The 24,172-nt window shown below is 37.6% G+C and overlaps 1 protein-coding gene across 6 annotated transcripts in view; it reads left to right on the forward strand.

Annotated features, from left to right (window-relative positions):
* The window catches only part of LOC136676906 (electrogenic sodium bicarbonate cotransporter 1-like), a 48,752-nt gene that overhangs the window by 22,023 nt on the left and 2,557 nt on the right, over positions 1-24,172 (forward strand). For 2 of the 6 annotated variants that reach the window (XM_066654190.1, XM_066654189.1), the window contains 22 exons: positions 633-793; positions 2,018-2,197; positions 3,875-3,970; positions 5,031-5,107; positions 8,304-8,461; positions 8,684-8,771; positions 8,949-9,103; positions 10,118-10,231; positions 10,817-10,991; positions 12,077-12,210; positions 12,464-12,735; positions 14,712-14,779; positions 16,185-16,370; positions 16,563-16,676; positions 16,952-17,113; positions 18,140-18,318; positions 20,342-20,414; positions 20,601-20,669; positions 20,753-20,926; positions 21,371-21,535; positions 22,692-22,785; positions 23,862-23,941. In XM_066654190.1, the coding sequence (XP_066510287.1) occupies positions 633-793; positions 2,018-2,197; positions 3,875-3,970; positions 5,031-5,107; positions 8,304-8,461; positions 8,684-8,771; positions 8,949-9,103; positions 10,118-10,231; positions 10,817-10,991; positions 12,077-12,210; positions 12,464-12,735; positions 14,712-14,779; positions 16,185-16,370; positions 16,563-16,676; positions 16,952-17,113; positions 18,140-18,318; positions 20,342-20,414; positions 20,601-20,669; positions 20,753-20,926; positions 21,371-21,535; positions 22,692-22,785; positions 23,862-23,905 (2,938 nt within the window). In that variant the 3' untranslated portion in view covers positions 23,906-23,941. The remainder of the gene's footprint in view (positions 1-632; positions 794-2,017; positions 2,198-3,874; positions 3,971-5,030; positions 5,108-8,303; positions 8,462-8,683; positions 8,772-8,948; positions 9,104-10,117; positions 10,232-10,816; positions 10,992-12,076; positions 12,211-12,463; positions 12,736-14,711; positions 14,780-16,184; positions 16,371-16,562; positions 16,677-16,951; positions 17,114-18,139; positions 18,319-20,341; positions 20,415-20,600; positions 20,670-20,752; positions 20,927-21,370; positions 21,536-22,691; positions 22,786-23,861; positions 23,942-24,172) is intronic. The other 4 variants (XM_066654192.1, XM_066654191.1, XM_066654194.1 and 1 more) reach the window with 2 other exon arrangements.

Genomic DNA, 24,172 nt, shown 5'->3' on the forward strand with positions numbered 1-24,172 from the left:
TTTGACGCCCTTTAAAATATGGGCCTTCCATACTCACATACTCTATTCACCTGAGTGGGTTTGATCTTTCGCTGAGGAAGGCAAGGACATGTTAAGTTCCAAAGCTCTTTAAACGGTCCTTACTCAGCAGCTATTAACACATGCCAGAACTTGGGTCTGTTGAAAGCTTGGTGAAAATCAGCATTTGGGGAAAACATAGTAACATTCTAAGTGTCATAATTAAAATTTTGTGTGATTTAGTCCATATCTATTATATTATCCATTTAAATATTTCACAGCTGTGCCTGATAGTCAACACTTTGTAGCAGAAATTCCTATTGATTGGCTAAGGAAAGTAGTAAAGTAACATAATTTAGGCTCCTGGCTTACTGCTTATTTAAAAGCAGTTGTTTTGTTTAAGTACTGTTTTCTAAACTGACTTGCCAGGCTTGCAACTGGTATTTAGCTTGAAAACAGCATTAAGACACCTGTAATTTACAATACCCTCAACAACCTGTTTAAACCACAAGTCATGTAAAGTTTTGTTTGCACCTTTTATTCCATATAAAAAGAACTTGCAGTTGATATAAGACAACTTCCATCTACACAGTGTGTACCACACATTCACTCTCAATGATTTTGCATATCCACAGGTGGATCAAGTTTGAAGAAAAGGTGGAGAAGGGTGGGGAGCGATGGAGTAAGCCTCATGTAGCCACGCTCTCCTTGCACAGTCTCTTTGAACTCAGGACCTGTATAGAAAAAGGCACCATCATGCTGGACCTGGAGGCTACCACTCTGCCTCAGGTTGTGGGTGAGTATATGCTTTTTATAGCAATGGTTCCAGATTTGAACAATTATAGCCTCAGCTATATAAACAAATGAAAATTACACTATATGCTACACTACATACAGTGTTGTGCAATAGGAAATTATCATTTATAACTACTCATCGTGGTAGAAGTGAGTTTGTAAGGCAGATATCATTTGATCTGCATACTAATGTTTTGCTTTATGTATGGGAGTCTGAGATATTTACTAAATCACTGCTGGTTATATGATGAATGGTCCATCATGTGTAACCGGCTGTCTTTTTAAGTTGTTTTCTAACTGCTACGAGGTCAGGACATATTTATAGATCTCTTTAATACATGCCACTTTCAGATCCCACTGCAACAGCAAACACAGCTTTACGGGTGGGTGCATCCATTGTGGGCAAGCAAAGAGCTTTTTTTCCACTTAGATTTATTTCCTTTACATTGAATTGAGTCACAGTAAGTAGAAGGTCAGGTTTGAAGTTTCAGAGATCACTATTAAACCACCACTGATAAAATTTCATATTTACTTTAAGAATATTTTTAAAAACGGCGATTTTTTTAAAACATTCAGACAATTTATTACAAACGGCAGTTAAAATACCAAAGCATTTATTTCTGGAGATGTTCCAGATAAAACACAAATGAATTTTGACTACTTTTTTGTGAAGGCAAGCTTGGACTAGGAACAGAACATGTGAACATACCATTTATTAAATCAAGCCAGAGTGGTCCTTTTAATTTTAATTCTCTTGTTTGATATATATGTGAGATGTGAGATCCAGTCCTTGCACTGATTTTCAGGAGTTGAGTATATAGAGCTTTCCTTTTTTCCTGGGTTTTGCCATTAAGCACTAGACCCTTTAGAAAGCAAGGCCTAAGGGCCCCAGCTTTATGCCCAGGCTCCTGACCTTCTTTATGAAAATAGAACATAGTGTGAACTGTAAGACACAAAGATACCAGGAATTTAATAGATCTCTGTCATTGATACTGTAGTTTAGAATATGATGTATCACTAAAACATGTTGGATGGTTTTTACTTTCCTCAAGGTTGATGATGCAACAGAATGCAAATACAATTAATTATATAAATAATTGAAAGTTGATTAATGTAAATGTATTTTTTTATGTTTGAGAGAATAGACAGAAGTATGGAGCTTTATGTGACTTTATTATGAGCAGAAATAAAATAATCCAAACTGTTTTTTCCTCTTGTGTTTCAGAGATGATTACAGACAGTCAAATAGAGAACGGGCAGTTGAAGGCCGACCTTAAAGATAAGGTCATGTACACCTTGCTGAGGAAGCATCGTCATCAGACCAAAAAATCCAATCTGCGCTCCCTAGCTGACATTGGCAAAACGGTCTCCAGTGCAAGTAGGCTGTTTTCCAACACGGATAATGGTAATACAGGTGCCAGTTTGGTGCAGTTTTATATCCATTTTTACCTAGTCCATCATTTGTCCACAAATCTTCAAAGGAAGATTTTGCTGTGTTCTTTTGAATAGTCGACATCATTACGTACGTCAATAGCTCTATAGGTCTCAACTGCCACAGCACATATAAATGACACATTTGCAGGTATTTGAACGATCTTATGTTTATACAGATGTTAGCTTTCAAATACCTCATGAGCTGAAAACACTTGTACAGGATTTATCACAACTAACTAAGCATAATCAGCCCCTAGTACCCAGCTTTAGAAGAATAGTTTGGTGTATATATATGAGTTTGTATGAAAACACAATTTTTCAACTACTTCACATGTAGATGACGTGTTAAGTGTCCAAAGTCTACTTCCTTACTTTATCACTGAAGTAATGAGGCTGTTGTTACCAACTAAACCTAAAAGCCACCAGTCACACAAAAAGTTTCTTAATGATATCTTTTGTTTCTGTGACTGCAGTAAAGAACTGAGACCTGTTAATTATTGCTTCAAATGTTAGCAAGGTTTGCCTCAATGTTTTAGTGCTTTTCATTTCACCAAACTATTCTTTTAATTACCTCATTTATGGGTTTGATTTATTGATCATCCTGACATTTAGAGCATTTTACATCACTTCATCTTGATGCAGTTTACAATATATTAGACAAATAAAACTGCAGATTTTTAAGGCTCATCCAAATACTGGATGATACTTAAAGGAGGAGATGTACATATAATGTTTCTAATGAACATAGTCCTAAAACCTCTCACTAACTTTAGACTTAGTAAAGAATTACACCTACATCAATTCTTTTACTAAACATTCAATTTTTACAGTTGACTAACTCCCTTAAAACATTACAGCACCCACCCACATTTACATTCTGCTCTGTACTGACTGTGTTTAATGAAATGAAATGTCTGTGCATGTCATTTTGTTTTTAAATGTTGCATACAATGTGATGTTTCATTAGATTTTTTTAAGGAAGTACATTGTTATGTACAGGCTAATCTAATATCATTTATTAGTGGCTGTTGGCTAATGACACTAATACTATCTTCATTAAGGTCATGGCCTAGATCAAGTTTGACTGATCAGCAGTATCTGTATGGATGCAATATCCACAAAAGCTGCTGTCTGTAAATGGCTGTACACACCCTTGATAAACATTTTCTTTAGTGCCGTGTGAAGCAAAATTATATGAGGTTATATATTATAGTTATTAACTTATATTGCTTGATTGAACTTTTAACATTTTTCATCTTTCATCTTATTAAAAGTGATATTTGAAGGATTCAGTAAATTTGTCTTGATTTGTAAAATTTCACTTTCATGCATTTTCGAGATTTGGACATGCCAAACTAACAAAAAAAAAAGTAAATTACAGCAGTTAAGCTTTTCATTTGTGTACCTTTACAGCAGTCATTGTATGTCTTCTGAGCTACTTTATTATTCTAAGTGATGGCTTCTGATTGGCCTGTTAAACAAGTTACTTCCTCAGGCATCTAATAAGATGCAACTCCAGTCTTTCACATTCTTTCACAAAAACTAACTCTAACATCACTACTTTTGCTTTAGGACACCTTTCTTCAGTTTCCTTAAATGCTTTGCTTTTTTCTTCCTCTTTCTCTCCTGCTGCTTCTGACACTTAAAGCTCGTAGTCCACTTGAGAACTCAGTGCCTTGCCTAACTGCTCGCGCCTCTGAGGAAGAGCTGCAAGCCCCTGGAAGTCCGAGCATGGGATGGCTTAGTAAGTCAAGTGACTGTAGCCCCCCACACTAGAATCCACGTCACAGTCAACCCTAACATGTATGTGGTGTTTGTTGAGAAATAGTGAAAGAATAACTGTTCAGCTTGTCATGGTTATATAACATTAAATAATATTAAATATCTGCCAGTGTAGTCATCTTTACTCCAAGATCTTTTCATGCCACTCAGCTTTACTTTATCATAAACAAAGATTCTGATACATTCCTTTCACTAGCATTGGATTCGTAATTGAACCTTGAACAAGACAAATAAGCAAAGTTTTGTCTTCCTCGTCATTTTTTAAAGCTTTTTAAGCAGCTTTTCTTTGTCTGCATCAAACTGACACCCATGCCGTTATTGCAATTTATTTTGTTTTCAAATATAGACCAAGTATAGACAGTGGCATCAGGAATGCTCTGCTTTGCTTTGTCTTTTATTCCCTCTTTGTACTATATGCAGCAAGGCACCCTAGTCTTGGTTTAGCTAGAGATGGATAATTTCTTTTCAGAAAGTTATTTTCCACTTCACTTATACTTCTGATGCTGTTTGTAATGATTAGAGAAACCATAGAGTTGTAATAAAATCCTGAAGTGGACTATTAATTTTACTACGTAATTTGCCAGCTTTGGGTTTAGCTGTTAAAGGTAAATTGGCTGTTCCACCTTACATACCACATTAGCTTCTCAGTATTTAAATTTTAACTGTGACTAAGTTTAAGAAAGGCAGTTTGTATCAATTTCTGTGATACTTTGGTAAATTAGTCATGTTAAATGCACACACATTTTTAAGTTGACTCATGGAGTTTATTTGTTATAAATATTTTAGTTTGATAATTTACATTACATACATATTATACATTACATATACAGTTTCAGACTAGGTGTGCCTCTCTTTTGCTTGAGATTTGCTTTTGTTTGAGATGTGCTTTCTGGATTTCTCTTGAATTATGCATGCAGAGTGGAATGGGCCACTGTTTCTTGTTCGTGCTGAACTCTCTTTCATTGCTTTGCCATATGGAACTGAATATGATTAACCATATTAGGACTGCTCATTTTCCTCAGGTAGCCCTACTACTGCACACCGGAATTTGACGTCAAGCAGCATGAATGATATCTCTGATAAACCAGAGAAAGATCAGGTATGCACACTGTCATATTGTCAAAATATTTCCATACTTCTCTTGCAACTAAATGCTTTGATTTTGCAGACTAAGTGAAAGGAAGACCATATATGGTATGGTTGCTTTGTTAAGACACTTGTGGTTCAATCAGATTGAGGTTTTAGTGATTTTGGAACTTAGTAAGCCTTTCATTGACAGTAATGCACCTTGTTTGTTAGTAATTAGTAGGGCCAAAGTACAGCATAATCTCTGGATATGTCCAGGTCCATTTCAACTCTTTGAAAGCTTCTGTTGTACTTTGCATTTATGCCATTTCCACATCACTCATGAGAACAGATAAAATGTCATTGGAATTTGCTACTCGTTGTTCCTTGGCTGTTTATCCACCAGGAAAATTTGATGTTAAGTGCATCACAGACGTAAACAAAAGGAGCCACAGAGCGGTACACAAGGACATATTCTGAGTAGATAAGCACTGCCGGCATACAATCTCAACAGGAAATGCTCAGCCACTTGCTGAGGGAATTTTGAGGGGCGATATAGTCTCTGATCTGGCACGGCAAGCATTAACAAAACAGAGGAACTGGACAAATTGGCTGAATGTTTTTTTTTCTGTCACCTGACAAGTCTGTGTGACCTTAGTGCTTAGCCAAGACTCAAGCTTCAGTTTAGGTAGCTGGCCTTTTTGTGACAGTTTTATGTGTCTAAGCATTCCTCATGAAGTGTCATAAGCTGCTGACCCTGTTAGGATTCACAGCTGCTGACAGCCTCAGATCAGCCAGAGAAAATGTCCTGATTTTGGTGGCCCAGGAAGAGGCCAGTGTGCTGGGTGGAGTGGTTTATGTTCCCCAGAAATGCAGACAGATTTGGATTGTAAACACAGATTTGTTTAGATGCATCACTGTGTGCCATGTGTTAGGAGAGTGTAGTTTAGAAACCTGATGGCCTGTCACACTAACACTTTCTGTTCAGCTAAAACCTTATACCATTCTCAAATATCTGGGAATTTCTGGGATCTGGTATTTAACAATGCAAATCTGAGGTTAAACTTTGGAATTTTTCCTTTTTTTTTTTATGTATTTTTATAATCATATTTTTGCTGTCTAAGACTCCTGGCTTAGGCTCTCTTCCAGTTTTAAGCCCAGAGCTTAGATTGCTGCACCACCCAAGAGCCTAAATTTTACTCTAGTCCGAGTGAGTCCCCTCTACTTTATTGTTTTTCCATAACATTATTAAATATCTAATCAACATGATTTTTAGCCAATGCAGTAAATCACAGACAGTAAAAGTCTGTTAACAGTTTTGTCATTGACAAAAGGAGGGAATTCGTCTACAGAGAGGAATTAACCAAATATTCCGCCTCATTTGTTCTTTCTGGAGATTTATTTAGAAGAGTTTTTTTTCTTTTCTTTTTTCCCTTTTATTCTACAAACATATGTTATGAAATACCTGAAAAAAAAAGGTTTGGTCACTTTGGCTTTAAGAGTCACATAGACCGACAGATAATATATTCAAAGAAAAGTATTCACCCCTGGACATTTGCATAATGCTAATCCTACCCCTAGGAAGGATTGCTCCAGGAAGCAAAGTAATTATAAAACACTTAATATATTATTAAGTGTTAAATTAAACCATTGAGTCAAGCATGTAGCCTGGCAGCAACGTTGTGGAGTTCTTCTGGCACTGCAAGTTAAGCTTTTCCTAGTTAAGATATTAACATCTGCACCCCTTAGAGTGATGGTGATATGGTTCATCTGACTGCCTTGTTCTATTCAAAACATAACTTTTTCAGTTACTTGAAGCGAAGCTGATTAAAAACTAATGTCAACAGTTTTTGTTGATATTACAATTTTAATGTAAAAAAAGGACCTGTCTGCAAAAGTTGGATATGCTCTGTTTGAGATTGATATCTATATCAATAAAAAATACACACATAAAATTAAAATTACTACTTAACTGCATTTTTGAAAACTGTGTAGAGTAGATCATCGGCAACCAGGCAAATATCAACCTAAATTTGAAACTGTTTTTAGCCTTGTACATTTTGTGCCACTGGTTTAAGAATATGTGAGAGATCTAGAAATTACATTTAGGTATCAGTGGGTAGAAGCCAAAAAAATACTGGATTGGATATCAAAAGGATAAAAAGATACAGATCCTGTAATATATCTTTGCTGAAATTGCGCACACACTTAAGCGGTACATTTCTCTGTTTTGACAGAAGGGCGTTTGGTGTTTGATCAGCTTCTAATGATTCTTTATTTTGACATTTTTAGTGAAGTGTTTGTTTTCAAATACAATGCACTCTACAAGTCATATACAATTGTTTCCCTGGACTGATTGAAATCTCAATTTATTATCTTCAAACTGTGTATCAAAGTCCCTTATTGCCACACCTCTTGAAGGAAAAATCAGTGTTTGCTGCAGTGTACCATGTGTCCTTAGACAGTATGTCCTTGGATGCTTTAGGTTGAAGTTCCACTGTAGTGTTCTCCTATCAATGAATAACCCAGTAAAGCCCATATCAGCTTAGTATGACATTTATGGCAGTACTTTAATGTACTGTTAAGTGCCACATTTATGAATGTCTTGGCCACTAATCGAATGAGACAAACAAGCAGAATTCAAATTTTATGAACTTAATACTTGACCACGGTTCTTACATACAAAGACTACAAAACTAATTTATTGTTTTAATACTTGAATGTGCCTTTGTTTTTTTGTTTTTTTTTTGTGTGTGTGAAATTAATAGCCCACAAAAAGGATATGAAGAGTGAGGATAATGTCTTTGTGAGCAGTATTTGAAAAGTTACCCAATAGCAGTTTATGGCCATGGTGAGAATACTAATAATCTTTGGTCTGTAAATTTTATATGTGGCACTGACTCAAAGGGTGTGTGTCCACTAATGAAATTAGCTTTGAAGTTGGCCTACAGTGCCTCAGCAGTAGAGGTATCATTACCCTTCAAGCACTACTTAAATTTAGTAGAAGTGTCTGGGTTACCATTGGTTTCTGTGGAAGCAGAAGAAAGGTATGCAGGTCTAATATCCATGTAGCAGTCCAATGTTTGACCATCCATCTCCATGAGTGACTCCCTGAATCTTATTAATGTCTTTCTTTGGCATGTTATGAAAGGGAATGAATGCTTGATTTTCTTTTTTGTTTGTCCTTTGCTGTGTGCGGATTCATTAATTGCTGCTGTTTGTGTGTCTAGCTGAAGAACAAGTTTATGAAGAAGCTGCCTAGAGATGCAGAAGCCTCTAATGTGCTGGTTGGGGAGGTAGACTTCCTAGACACCCCTTTTGTGGCCTTTGTGAGGCTGCAGCAGGCCGTTATGTTGGGGGCACTAACAGAAGTGCCAGTTCCAACCAGGTAGGACTAGTTCCAGTCCTGAAACATTGCAAAACCTAACTGTTTTTATCTTTAGGTCCCTACTTTGGCTATCACTCTTGTATGTGTATGTTGACTTTGATTATCTTTGTCCTATGCTTTAGATCAGAGATCATAGCCATATATTTTTGGTAGGAGAATTTTACTGCAGTCATCATATTCCCATGAGACGTACATAATTAAGTGCTAAATTGTTTTATATAGATTCCTGTTCATTCTTCTTGGACCAAAAGGAAAAGCCAAGTCATACCATGAAATCGGTAGAGCAATTGCCACCCTTATGTCTGATGAGGTAAGACAACAAAAAACAGCTTTATATTTGGTGGTAAACAACTTTATTTATAATATAGAAATGACCTGCAAATGTATTGAATGGGGCCCTACTGTTGTGCAATCACAGAACTTCTGTTCAGATATGATGTCTTGAAGAAGTCTCTAATCAGTATTACCTTATCACCTCTTCATGAAGGTCTTTCATGACATTGCGTACAAAGCCAAGGACAGACAAGACCTTCTAGCTGGCATTGATGAGTTCTTGGATGAAGTCATTGTGCTCCCACCGGGCGAATGGGACCCTACCATCAGGATAGAACCTCCAAAGTCTCTCCCATCTTCAGACAAAAGGTTCTGACAAAATTTCTGCAATCATTTGAGTATCATCAGTATTTGTGATATACTGGAAAGTGAGAAATTTTAAATGAATCTGTCCAGTAAAAACAATTAGGAAGGTTATTTTAGGCAAATATTTTCCACTGGGTTTTCATAAGCATCCTTTAAAAATACTTTAAAAGCCTTCACATGTTCCAGTTCTCTGAAGAGAAAAAAATTAATAAACTGAAAGAATTAACTGACCTTTCAGTTTACCATGCTCTTTAAAATAAAACACAGTGGGAATCTTTTCCCTTCATCCTGTGGAGCCAGTAGCTTGAATGACAGACAGAGCCAAACAAGAGCAAGAGCAGGGTAACAGTTAATGAGATAAGCCGTGTCACGTCTATTGGACTTTAGTTTAAGTGTCTCAACGTCAGTCAATCTGTGTCGGCACAGTGGGCACAATGCCATTGTACAACTTTGTATACTGCTAATGCTTATGTGCAGAATGTAGATATATAAGTTAAATCAGTCTCTTTTTGTGCTTCAAAAATAAACATCTTTTTGGTTTCTGGTCAGTGGGGCTTGGTGATAAGATGACAAAAATTGTATATTGCTGATGACTAATAAGTAAATCAAAGCTGATGCTTGAATCGCTGTAATGGGAAATAGAATTAATAAAGTAGTAGATGATGCTAATTTAATTTTGGACAGCTTTCCAAACAATATTAAATAATAATGTTATCTTCCTTTGCTTTTGCTTTCCATTTTTTTCCCTTTTATCTGAATTGTTTTCTGTAGTGTACATGAGGGACTGTCCCTACCTTAATATCCACATAACTAAAAAAAATCCAAAAAGTATTGGTTAAGGTTTATAATAAATTATATAAAAATATGTCATGTACATGTTTAATTTTAATGGATCATTATGGTTTCTTTCAAGTAAAGTTGTAATCATTATTTGCAGATATTGTGAGGACAATTTTCATTTAAATTCATCATGCTGTTCAATGTTCTCTGTTTGTAATTTTTGTATCTGCTGTCCAGGAAGAACATGTACGCTGGAGGGGAGAATGTGCAGATGAATGGGGATACACCTCATGATGGGGGACACGGAGGTGGAGGACACGCAGTTGGTGATGAGCTGAAAAAGACGGGGCGGTGAGTTACAAAATGCACCTGATTTCTCACTTATCCCCCCTTCCTTAGTTCTTTGCTTCCTAAACAATGGCTCCAACAGATCGAATGTTCCAGTGTTCATTAAAGGTTAAGAGTTTGGATGAACATTTCTCACTGATTAATCCGACAGAGGGGAAAAGAAAGCGTCAGTGTGGTTGCTAAAACAGTACTGATTAGATGATTAGCACGATCCTGACAGGTTCCCAAGGTTTTAATTCAATTATAGCCATGTTAGAATTGGGTATGTGTTCTAACAACATAACGGTGTACTCAACTGCTTTATCATATTAAACACTACTATCAGTTTACTATGCAAACACTGTTATCTTGTGATTATATTATAATTCATGACGTTAGTTAAACAATGTATTGACATTGTAGCCCTAATACTCTCTCATATGATAGCACATGATATGTATAGCATATAGCATATGATAGATATATGATGATTTCATGTATTTAATAAATTGTCTACTTACCTACATTGAAAAGAATTATAAGAGATGGAAAAAACATTTTTAAGACACTGGTCTACAGTTTGAATTCTTATAATTTTAAATCTTTCAGATTCTGCGGAGGCCTTATTCTTGACATCAAAAGGAAAGCTCCATTCTTTGCCAGCGATTTCTATGATGCACTGCATATCCAGTCTTTGTCTGCCATTCTGTTCATCTATTTAGGAACGGTTACTAATGCCATCACATTTGGAGGATTGCTTGGGGATGCTACTGAAAACATGCAGGTATTTTTAAAACAAGATCAAAGAGAAACTAGGCAAGCCTAGATTTGCCAGACCGCCATTAGCCATAGGGCCATTGTCACAAAAGTGTTTCTGACATTGTAAAAACAGGAAATGCCCAAAATACCCTTGACCCTTGTCATTGGAAGATCTGGAGACTCTTTGGTGCTTCATATCAATCTCTTTTTTGCATGTGATTTTTATTATGTAATTGTGTTGTACAGAAAATATGGAGGGCAGGACTAATTCATGCAGTAATGAAAAAAAGCACAAAATGTTGTTCATAATATTTAACACCGGCATCAGTGTTTTTCCTTGTTTATTTTATTTTAAAAAATTAATACTAGATTATCTACCACCAAAGAACAAAGAAAACCGAGAACATTTTGTTTATTTTAAGAATTACAATGACTTATTTATTCAATGTAACTGATTAGAGTAAAACATGTGAAGTTCAATGTGACTGTGTGCAGCTATATATATGGAGTTATTAAAAAACACCACAAAATGTCTCTACACCACAAATACACACACTCATGTTAAATGGGACAAATTCAGCAGTTCTCCTCTCTTTGTGAGATATAATACCTGTGTAAATGTTGCAGAGTTCTGAGCCATCCTGCTGAGCTTGTGAACTTAATGCAGAGCTGAGGCTCTGGCCAATGCGCATGGTGTCACGCCAAACACAGCCCCAGAAACACACACCAACCGAGCATGTTCTTGTCTTGTTTCCTATTATTCTGCCACGGTTCACACTGAAGAACTTACTGTTCTTTGGTTCCAACTAGGAACAAATTCTTCTGGTTTGTGAACCAGTTTATGTCGGTGGAAATGCGCAGAACGGTTCCAAATTTAGTTCATACACTGGAATGGGAAATATGGCTGAACTAACAGTCTACTCACGCATGCGCATTTCAACATTAGGAGTCAGTCAGTCAGTCAGTCAGTAAGCGAAAATGCCTCATACACAACAACTTTTATGCTAGGACAGAGACATCATCATCATAGTGCTCCTGCATAATACAATATGCAAGAATGTCAAAAGATGTAATTAATTCTTCCACTGATGAATAACTGTCTCTCCAAAGGGTGTGCTGGAAAGTTTTTTGGGCACCGCTGTCTCTGGAGCCGTCTTCTGCCTCTTAGCTGGACAACCTCTTACGATCCTCAGTAGCACAGGGCCTGTGCTTGTGTTTGAGAGGCTCCTCTTCAATTTCAGCAGGTTTTGAGTCTTCCTATTCATACATATAACCAAATCACAGGGATTGCTCTTAGTTACATACGTTTTTCCCCTACTTTTAATCTCCACTGTATACTAGTAGTGGTTTCCAGGTTTAGAGTGGATCTTCCTGTATTTTTAACTGTTTTCATGTATTACGCTATTGCACAGTATGCACTACTTCATGGGTACATATTTTCATAGAGAGTCTCAATATATTTTTCAGCCAATTCACAAAAAAATTTGGTTCCTGCAGGGACAACCAGTTTGATTATCTGGAGTTCCGGTTATGGATCGGTTTGTGGTCAGCCTTCTTCTGTCTGGTCTTGGTCGCTACTGACGCCAGCTTCCTGGTGCAGTACTTCACCCGTTTCACTGAAGAAGGTTTCTCCTCACTGATCAGCTTCATTTTCATTTACGACGCCTTCAAGAAGATGCTAAAGCTGGCCCACTACTACCCCATCAACTCAGATTTCAAGGTTGAATATGTCACGCAGTACGACTGCATGTGCATGGCACCCACTTTAGGTAGGAACCAATTCTCTAAATGTTTTCTTGCTTAATGGTGATCCCTTGCTGAATGTAGATGGTCTTTATTTGCTGGTTGGACATAAAAAGGTACTTAAATTTTTATAACCTATAGAACTTTCAAATAGGGTTATATAGGCTTCAGTGTGTGTTAGTAAAGCTTTATCCTTTTAAAGCTGTCAGCCATGTCACCCTTAGCCTACTGTATATGCACAGAGTGATAGGCACTGCTGACCAGGCTGAAAGAACTGCAGAATGTCCTGTTCATTTTTCAGTGAACTGATGCATATTACAGTGCTTCCACACTGAAACAAGCCTTTTGGTTGCTTAGACAAGCAAATGGCTTACTATATGCCCTTAATGCTTGAGTTCAAAGGCAATATGATTCTTAATGTACTTTAAAATGTTAATTTATTTGGGATATGCTTAAATTAAAGGTATTCTTAATTCAATACAGCATTGAATACAGCAAACAATGGTTTGACACTTGCACATTAATAAATAGTGGCCAGCATGATTTTTTTTACTGATTTTATAAGTGCCTTTTTTAAGCAGTTGGATTGCACATGAAGTGTATCATTATAGAAAGTACTTTCAACTATGAACAGTAATGTCTGTATGGGGCCAAGCTTAATCTGGACATTACGACTTTACCCATCCAGCCATAACCTTAAACTGTTTCATTAAATAAATTTAATACAAATTAATAATAAATAAAACAGAAAGTAAAGTCCTGGTATTGCATAGGACAGCATTTCTCAATTTCTTCATTGACTCTTCCCAAGTCCATACTTTTTTTTACAGGTCACAGCACACCAGAACTCAGATATTACGAACCATTAAGAGTATGGGTGTGCTGAATGTGGACTGAATTGGAATTTGTTAGTGTGTCACTCTAATGCATGTAAAAAATTATATTTTTTATTAAACATTTTTCTTGTAGTGTTATTTCCATTCCCTTTTCCATAACATTTCTCAGGAATCAGTTGTTAGTGCTGCCAACGGCCATTCCGATCCTCATGTGTAGCAGCTGACACCATGTATTTGTTGTGTTAGGCTGGATATTCATGTGTGCGTGAGGGGACGTGTTTGTGTGAGTGCACTCTCAGCAGGGATGCAGTAATATGCTCATGGCGAAATGGAGGTGACAGGGTTACCTCCCCTGTGGGTGGGCCAGTGGGCGGGAAGCATCTTTATCCGCCACCTACCGCCTGCCTCTGAAGCGATAGTCTTCACCCTCCTCCTGACTTCCCTTTGTTCATGATGCCTCAGACAGACTGTGGAAGAAGCAACAGCTGGGCACAAAGTAGTCCCAGTCAGTTATGAGCAGCCAAAGCTATAAGGCTCTTTAAAGATTAATGCAGAAGAAGGCTACTGAACGCTCACAGCATGCACCAAGGCCTGCACACAGCTCCCATGTGTGGCACTTCACCAGCAGAAGGAAGTAATGACTTATCTTGAGACTAGTTCTGCTGGAAGGAGGATGAAAACAGGACAAGCCTAATGTAATATAATTCAACACTAGAGGTGTCCTAGCCTCACTTTCTTGACACCAGCTATAATTTTTTTTCTGGTCACCTGCTGGTGCTGAAATTGACAGAAATGCTCTGTATGAATCAGATGGCAACTGGTTTTAGATCTGACTGACACATGCATTTTAGCCCGGCAATAATGTTTCCTTGTTTGAATTATATATTTATATTGTCCTTTTAATGGTCATGTAACAATTAACATTTTTATGTGAATAATGTGTCTAAGTGCTTAGTGCTGTGTATGATTTAGTGTATCACTGGGAAATGTGAGTCTCATTTAGACACAATACCACTTTTTCTTTTCTGATAGCAATGCTGATGTTTAAATTATGAATAGCTACAAATATGCAAATAATCACTTTATTAAAACCTAATGAAATTAAAGTGTTAAAAGAAAGATATGTTCTACATGTAGGTAAATGCATCCTGTTCTTTTTCTTTCAGTAAACGGGTCGGATATTTACAATGATGCAGACGACGGAACCTCTTGGTTATATAATTTCACGGATCTTGTAAGTTCTTTATGTATCAGTCTCAAATACTTTGAAGTTTAAAATATGTATTTGTCTTTGGTAAAAGCAGTCTGTCCTTTTCATATGAAGCATCTCTAAAACCATTTTAAATGTATTGGAAAACAATAAGGTACAACTGAAACAGTGTGTAATGTTTAGTAACTTGTAGTACACGTTTAAATATTATACCCAAGCTTGCATGAAATTTGGTCCATTATTACACTAATAGCTATATGTAGTGTCCTATGTTCTGTTAAGCATCTGTTAATGTTCTTCAAGGGAGGGGCTTTGGGTCCAGTAAAATAGTGCTTCTGTTTTCTCTCAAATATAATGAAATAGAAACAAAAAACGTACTGTACGTGAAACCAGCAACCTCTCATACAAACTTAAAGCTCAAAACTGAAATATCGAAATGTAACAAAAATGACTTACTATAACTCAAATGCTCCATTTACTGGCAAGCTAATACTCAAGCACGAATATTGGTGCTTTTAAATAAAAATCTCCCACTATGCATAGCAAAAATATCACTTTCAAAAGCACGTTTATAACAGCTATATCACTCAGCAGATTGTTAAAACTGCTATACTTCTTAACAACATGTTAAAACTAAAATCAGATGTTAGTACTACTAACTACAACCGTGAGCCCCCTCACACTCAAGTTTTACATTCAATCACCACAGTGCAGGCCCAAGTCTCAGCTTTGGCGCAGTGTAGGAGTGTAGTTAGTGAAAACACTAACCTTCCACTTCACTAAAAGGAACCAAGAAAAACTTAGTGTTACCTCTTAAAATTTTATGGCACTTTCAGTACAGCAGCCATCCCTCACTGAACTCCCCTTGTCTTTAGCAAGATCAATTACAACAGTATTTTATTTTTAATGTAAATTTGCTCCCATAAGAAAACTCTAAAATCACATGATCACCTCATTTCAACCATGCTACATACAGCTTCCCCATAACAGAAACTTTAACTCTGTCACAGGTTTTTGGTCAAAGGAAAAAAGGCATGTAGTCACAATGGGCTCTGTCAGCAGGTGCCCTCAGTTTGAGCTCATTGAAATTTAATGCCTATAATACAATCTCTGCCACTATCTTTGTGGTTTCCCTGAAAGGGGTCTCAGATCTCCTCCTGCACTCATGATGTAGTACGGGACAAGGGCAGATACAAATTTCATTCTTCACCTCCATAATTTGTCCCTATTTTCATCGAAAACATGTAGGCTATCTTTCTACATCTCCAAATTACATTACTTTGGTGGAACAAAAAAGAGATAACGGTAATTGGGAGTTTACTATTGAATGTCCTTTACTGAGTTCACTGATTAAAACTAAATTAAATCATTTAACTTATTTAGATCCTCAGAGTAGATTTTTTAACCTGTGTCTGTTTTTGTACAATAGCCTACAAATACTACCTGGTCCTCACTGTCGAAGAAAGAATGTCTGAAGTATGGTGGGGAGTTGGTGGGCAAGGCCTGTGACTTTGTGCCCGACATCACCCTCATGTCCTTCATTCTGTTTTTTGGCACATACACCTGCTCCATGTGTCTAAAAAAGTTTAAGACAAGCCCCTTCTTCCCTACCACGGTAAGCAGCCATATAGAATTATCCAGTATACTTCAGCCTACCAGCAGTGCAGAATGAATCCCCTTTGCCTGCATGTAACTTTAATCTATTCACAAAGCTGTGAATTAAGAGGGCAGCATCCTGATCATCATAATAACATAACATCATGAAGTAGTTTAGCAGTTTATACTTACATTTTCTTTCTCTCTCTAGGTGAGGAAACTCATCAGTGACTTTGCCATTATATTGGCTATTCTGATTTTCTGCTGTGTCGATGCTTTTGTGGGTGTTGATACTCCCAAGCTCATTGTGCCAACGGAATTTAAGGTGAAACTCACATTTTTTTCCCAGTATAAAATCAATAACTATTTATAGTGAATAATAATGTATAAAATTCCAAATACATTGATATTTTTGGTTGGTTGCAAAATCAGATACATAAAATGTAAAGATACATAAAATGTAAAATGTATAGATTGCAATGACCTGTGATATTATTTTAAATACTCAAAGTTTCTGTCCAATATTGACTTGCATTTTAGCAGTTTTTAATGGGACCTATCCTCTGATCCTCCAAATCTGTCCTTTCTCCTGTTCTGCAGCCCACAAGCCCTCTCCGTGGCTGGTTTGTGGCACCATTTGGGGGGAACCCCTGGTGGGTTTATCTGGCGTCTGCTCTGCCTGCACTGCTGGTCACCATCCTGCTTTTTATGGACCAGCAGATCACTGCTGTCATTGTCAACCGCAAGGAGCACAAACTGAAGGTAGATAAAGCATGAGTAGTTTGCGAGCTTCTGGGACAGATGGTTTAGCATGCTCACTTTGCACCACCTAGGTAAAGGAAGGAAAAATCTGCAGGGTTGTGGGCAAACATAGCCAGGCACACACTCTGTGCCTGTGCTGCTATATTTATAGAGCTCCTGTGAATGCAGAGCTATTTTTGCACTCCTGTTTTATTTCTAGGAAGTGAGTAAGAAATTGGATGTAAAATCAGCTTTGCACTAACATGCTGGTTGAGTCACACCTGATGGGCAGTGTTAAAATGGGATGGAAATAAGCCTGAAATATAAACTGGCTGCTTCTTGATTTAGTTCAAAGTCTCTGATGTAGCTTTTCCATGGTGAGAGGGCCACTTACACATTTTGAATCGATTTCTTTTGAATAATCTAATTATATAACATGATATTACAGATCATATGCTGAATTTTGTTTTGAAATAAAAATTCTCCATTCAGGCTGGCTCCACAATGCTTATTCAGCAGTCTCATCAACTGACCTCTTTGTTGCTCCCAGTATGAACAGATTCTGAGGAGCCCAACAAGGACGGGATTGTGAGGCAGCTGAAAACAATCCATTCATTTTCCTTTGAGGAATGTAACATGATACTTGCCTCCTTACACTGTGTCCTCCATCAAATATCTCAAAGCCTCTTTGCTAAGAAAGGGCTGTTTTATTGCTTTTGTACGAGTCATGTGGAGGTGAACCAGGTTAGGTCACAACAAACATGGATCCGGACTGCCTTTTTTCTTTTAGTGGATTAGAACTTTAGGATAGGTGTTGAAAAGTAGTTCCCTTTATTCTAGTGAAAAGTAGACGTAGACCATCAACTCACTGCATGTTTAGTCAGATAACACAAGCAAAGCTGCAAAATTTTTACTTTAAGCCTTTCTTTTCGATTGCACAGTCACCGGTGTATTGTTAAGGCATTTAGAACCAGTGCTGTAAGACAATCAGAATCTCACAGTTTGCCCCTATGTTACCACCTCATCTCTCTGGTTTATATTTTACAGAAAGGCGCAGGTTACCATCTGGATCTCTTCTGGGTGGCAGTATTAATTGCTCTGTGTTCCTTCATGGGTCTGCCCTGGTATGTAGCTGCTACCGTTATTTCTATCGCCCACATAGACAGCTTGAAGATGGAGACAGAGACCTCAGCTCCTGGGGAACAGCCAAAATTTTTGGGTGTCAGGTACGTTTCGGGAACATAAAAAGCCTTCATTCATGACAATATACAATACAAGTTGTATTAGACTGTTAACTCTAGGCCTGGAGGTGTTGTGGTCATACAGTCTGGGTAGAATATAGATACTTATTTTATATGTAATTAAAATTTAATTAAATTATATATACAATTTAATATATGTTGTGTATGTACTGACTGCAAAAATGTTTTCCATTGGTCTAATGTCAGCCTCATCCTCTATGTGAGAAGACCAATAAACTGGTGGTCTTATTTGCTGCTTGACTGTGGAGATCAGCACAGTGGGACACATTTGTGTAAAACGCTGCTTATTTAGAAAGACTTCAGGGAGGCGATATTGATTCAGCTGTAAGCTGCACAAATAGAAACAGTGTTGCTACCACAGACTTGTGGAAAATACAACTTGGATCTTTTAACATATGCATAACTTACCAGAAATACTTAATTTTTATTTTATTTACTGCTACTTCCAAAGCGAAAGGGTTGTATTTTAGATGAACAGTTAGTAGCAAGGTTTGTGGATATGGCAGTGTGTTCGGTCAACATGGCTTTCCCCTCTCTGTATTTACTCTAATTAATTCTGCTTTTAGCCTGACTTACTGCAACCGAAAAAACTATTTTTCATTTATCCAAACCTAATGTGACTAAAACCTGAACAGAACAAGTAAATTTGAAGCCAAACCCAAAATCCTCAATGAGGAGGTTTTCCAGTTTGTTTGATGGAATACTACAGTTGAAGGAGTGAGAATTCATTTCCAACATGGCGAATGGAAAGACTACCTTATGTTCAAAGGTCCAGTCTCTTGACCTCACAAACAAGGAGCTGCTACACAAAGTCATAGACTTAGAGTCAATATCTCGTCGCAGTAACAAGAGCTTAATGAAACTGCCAGAGAAAGTAGAATGTAAAGGTTCTTGCTCTTATTTGGAAAGCTGGATCCCTGTTGTTCTGGGAGTCTCCCGAAACATTTCCTGCACAATGACTGTGCAGAAGAGATCCTAACACTCCACCTGAATTTCTGAACAGAAGGGACAAAGCATTCTGGAACTACAACTAAACTACAAATAAAAATGTACAAGAACCAGGTGGTGAGGTTCTACCCAGACCTGGATGCAGTAACACACAAAAAACAGAAACAAATCAACAAGGTCAGAGGAAAGTTGAGAAATGTGGGACTTTGACATGGAACGCTCCTGTCCGCAAATCTTGATAATGACCAACTAGGGATGGACTCAGATTTTCCAACTGGTTATAGGATGAACAGATTAAATAGCTGAAATCAGAATACACCTGAGGCTGTTAAGACTGACACACAGCAAGCTGTAGCAGCCATATTCTTTGAGTGAGAGATAATAATAGCTATTGCAAATGCAAGGCTAATCTCTGAAATTTAATATCTAAGATGTAAAACCGATATAAAACGTATTTGAAAGGGACTTTATCATTGTTTAATGTGGCTAATATGATGGATAAGAGATAAAGTATTGAAAGTTTATTCATTCATTCATTATCTGTAAGAGCTTATCCAGTTCAGGGTTGCGGTGGGTCCAGAGCCTACCTGGAATCATTGGGCGTAAGGCGGGAATACACCCTGGAGGGGGCGCCAGTCCTTCACAGGGCAACGGATAGACACAAACACACACATTTTATCACACCTACGGACACGTTTGTGTCGCCAATCCACCTACCAACGTGTGTTTTTGGACTGTGGGAGGAAACCGGACCACCCGGAGGAAACCCACGTGAACACAGGGAGAACACACCACACACCTCACAGACAGTCACCCGGAGGAAACCCACGTGAACACGGGGAGAACACACCAACTCCTCACAGACAGTCACCCGGAGCGGGAATCGAACTCACAACCTCCAGGCCTCTGGAGCTGTGCCACCATGCCACCACATGAAAGACAGATCAGTGCAAATAGAGCAGACATAATGATATTTGAGAAATCATAAACAGAAGCAAGATATCAGAACTAATCTGTTTTTTTTTTATTTTTTTTACAGGGAGCAAAGGGTGACTGGTGTCTGTGTGTTCCTTCTCACTGGGCTGTCTGTCTTTATGTCTCCCATTTTAAAGGTAATGTAGACGGAGTGGAGTTTTATTTATTTATTTGACAATAAAATATAGTGCATTTATATTTAGGTATCATCCATGTCTACTCAAAAAGGCATCAGGTGTTATTAAATCAACCTCAGGGGATTAGTAACAGTCATCAATGCTTTGTGTCTGACATGCTAAGCACTTCACTGTTATGATCTGCAGTTCATTCCCATGCCTGTCCTCTATGGAGTCTTCCTCTACATGGGGGTGGCCTCGCTCAACGGAGTTCAGGTGAGTTACAGCCACATTTTCCTACCATTCATATTCCTGGATGCTGACCAAGCTATTCTCATAATGCTTTACATTACTCTTAGTTCATGGACCGCTTGCAGCTGCTGCTCATGCCTGCCAAGCACCAGCCGGACCTGATCTACCTGCGGCACGTGCCCCTGCGCAAGGTCCACCTCTTCACCTTCATCCAGCTGCTGTGCCTGGCCCTGCTCTGGATTCTCAAATCCACTGTGGCTGCCATTATTTTCCCAGTCATGGTGTGTTCAGTGTGCTCACATTTGCTCTCTGGTTTAGAATGCCATTTTGAGATAGATATTCTGGACACAGATAAAGTCCAGTTTAATAAAAACAATTTAGTAGTCAAGTCAAGAACAATCTTAATTTGATTAATTTGTTTATGTTGTTTTCTTATATGAATTTAGAACTATTGTGTTGGCTTTCTTATGCCGAATATAGAAGCTGCTAACCTCCTGTAGGAATAGGCATTTAATCATGTGCAAATTCCTTTAGGCTCATTGACAAACACTGACGGAGACTGGATAGTTCAGTGTGTTCTTTTCTTTTCACATGTTATCAGTGAATAGAAAGATACAGAAAGTGCAGAAAGCCTTGACTTTCTGGCACATTTGACTAAAGCCTTCTCTTTTAACATTGAACCCAGTGTAATATTATTTTTATGTTTACACAATGTGAATGGCCAGATCCTGGCTTTGGTTGCTGTGAGGAAAGCCATGGACTACGTCTTTTCTCAGCAAGACCTCAGCTTCCTAGACGATGTCATCCCAGAGAAAGACAAAAAGAAGAAAGAAGATGAGAAGCAAAAGAAGAAGAAGAAAAGAGGGAGCTTAGACAGTGATGCAGAAGATGTAAGTATCCCTAGACGTTTCCAATTTTTATGAACAAATATATTTTTTTAATATACTTTTATAAACAAATATAAATACTGTGTAGATGTAAGCAGTGTGTTATTAATATGACTGTTTGTGTGTGTGAACACATTGTTTATCAGTCATTAACTTGCATTGCTCAGTTTTACAGAAGATACTATTTTGGCTATGTAAAACTGGATGTTAAGTAGTCCTACATTTAGCAAAATATAAGAAGGATATCATTTCAGCAAGATACAGTGTAGTACAGAAGCATTCTCTAGGTCATGTTTAAGGAAATATCTGTCTCTCCTCATTCCGTGGATCTCATCACAGCTCTAGAGGGAAGAACCAAACACTAGGGAATACTGCATTAGCCAGCACAACTGTCATTTTCCATTAGGCTTCCTATTTAAAAACCCACTACAGCATTGTTTCCTTCTCCTATTTACCTATGACTCAGGGTCTTTGGAGACCAGTTTCTTTTTCAGAAGGCCATACAGATTCACTGTGTAATTTATAAGCAACACCATTTATCTGTAAGTTTTTTTTTTGAGTTTAGAAATTATTGTTCAGAAGAGAACTATTTCTAATTAATGTAAAGCTAAAATGTCTTTGTCATTCATAACTATTCATGCAAAAAAAGGATCACACATTTGTAATTGATTATTATACAATATTATTGTAACTGGCACCCTGTCCAGTGTGTGTTCTAGACTTCTAATCAGTGTTTTCGGGTAGGCTCCGGATCCACCACAACCCTGATCAGGATGAAGCACTTAAAGAAAATGAACAAATGAACGTATGAATGATTGAATGAATGAATGAATGAACTAAGAATCTTGACTGATTTTTTTTTAAAAATTCTACATTGGACATTTGTTGAGACGCCAATCAAATCGTTTAGAGATCTGATGTGAAATAATGCTGTGGAGAAAAATGGCTGGCTTGGATTGTATACTGTTGGTTCTGAATTTTATAACATTTTAGAAGCATACGTTAAACAACATAAATAAATCTAATATTTACTTCACTTGTTACGATATTGCTCCCTCAATGCAATATTGACCTAAAAGCTCTCAGTAGATTTAAGTAGATTCATTGAAGTGGATCTCCCCTCCATGACTATTCAGAGAACACTTTTCCCTTTCTGCAGTCTGACTACCAATCCAATGAGAACGTCCCCAGCATTAAAATTCCCCTGGACATGATGGAGCAGGAGCCCTTTTTAGGGGATAAGGACTCTGACAGTGAGTAGAAGAACAGCGTTCCACTCTGAACTCAGGCCCTCAGAAGGGTCCCTGAAGCCAGCCTGGGGCCTCTATAACCTCCCAGCATGCATTTCTGTGTCTTATTTTTCTTTCATTACTTGCTATTACTAACATCTTGTTTCTGATCATACATTGGATTCGCTCTCAGCATGAACAGAAACCTCTTAATAATGTATTTTTCTCTTTTCTCTAACCATGCGTTCACTCTTTTATGTTTCATTTAATTTGCATGCTCCCTCTTAGAGATCCTCATCTTTGGGCATTTACTCATGGGATTTGTGGTGTACTACAAAACATATTTGCTCCATTTTGCGTCATTTGCTTAGCCAGTGGGTTGCTGGACTTCATATCTCCAGAAAGATCTTTTAGTGGTCAAGTGGTGTTTAACATGACCTCGGTCAGATGTGGACACTGAGCTTCGCTTGCATTTGAATTGCAAGTAGATGGATCCAAATGGCCGTGCATGAATTAACAGAATGTTTTTCTTTCACTCCTCTTTTTTTATTTGGCTCTAATACTGATGCTTTTTTAATACTGTGTGCATAAGCGTGTGTACTGTACCATTCAAGAAAAACTGTGCATGTAGAATACTTCAGTTTGGGCAATTTTTGTAGTTTTGTAGTAGATTTAAATATCGGTATTAAATATTATATAGTACTAAATATAAATTGATCAGTATTTAATATACTTTTTAGTCAGCAGGTATTAAGTTTAAAACATTGTGCTTTTCCAGATCAATAAGTATTTTTAAATGCTAGAATTTATCTTATAACATTATTTTTGATGTTATCATTCTACTGGGATCATCTGTAGCTTATCCTTTCATATCTCTGGATGTTTTTGCATTATTGTAAATGTTTTAGAGATTGCTAGATTTCTTCTAAATATTTAAAACCTGCAAAGTTGCACAAGGCTGGCATATGAGAATCGTTATATAGAATTAGATGTGACCAAATTGATACCATATTACGGAAAATATTAATTGTGATAGCATGTGTGAAGTAGAATATTAGGGCAAGCCTTTGCTGAACTCCTTCTAACATTTTCCTTTGCAGGAGAAAAGAACCCTTCATTTCTTGAACGATATACATCATGTTGAGAAACTGCACTACTACCAAGACAGTCCGACGTCAAGGTGAGTCAAGAGGTGTTTTGAGGTCTGCGGGGAGATTAATTTATATGTGGCATATTTGAATGTGTGGGATTGGGAGGGACACTCATCACGTTGGCATTAGCAGAAGTGAGTCATGACAAGAGGGCTTCTGCATAACCTCATCCAGGTGGAGGGGTAGGGAGGCTGTGCCGGATGAGGAGCAGAGGATTTTGGGTGGGTTAAGCAGTGCCCAGATTAGTGAGAGTGAGGGTC

This window comes from Hoplias malabaricus, chromosome X2 (genome assembly GCF_029633855.1).
Source record: "Hoplias malabaricus isolate fHopMal1 chromosome X2, fHopMal1.hap1, whole genome shotgun sequence".
Lineage (NCBI taxonomy): Eukaryota > Metazoa > Chordata > Actinopteri > Characiformes > Erythrinidae > Hoplias > Hoplias malabaricus.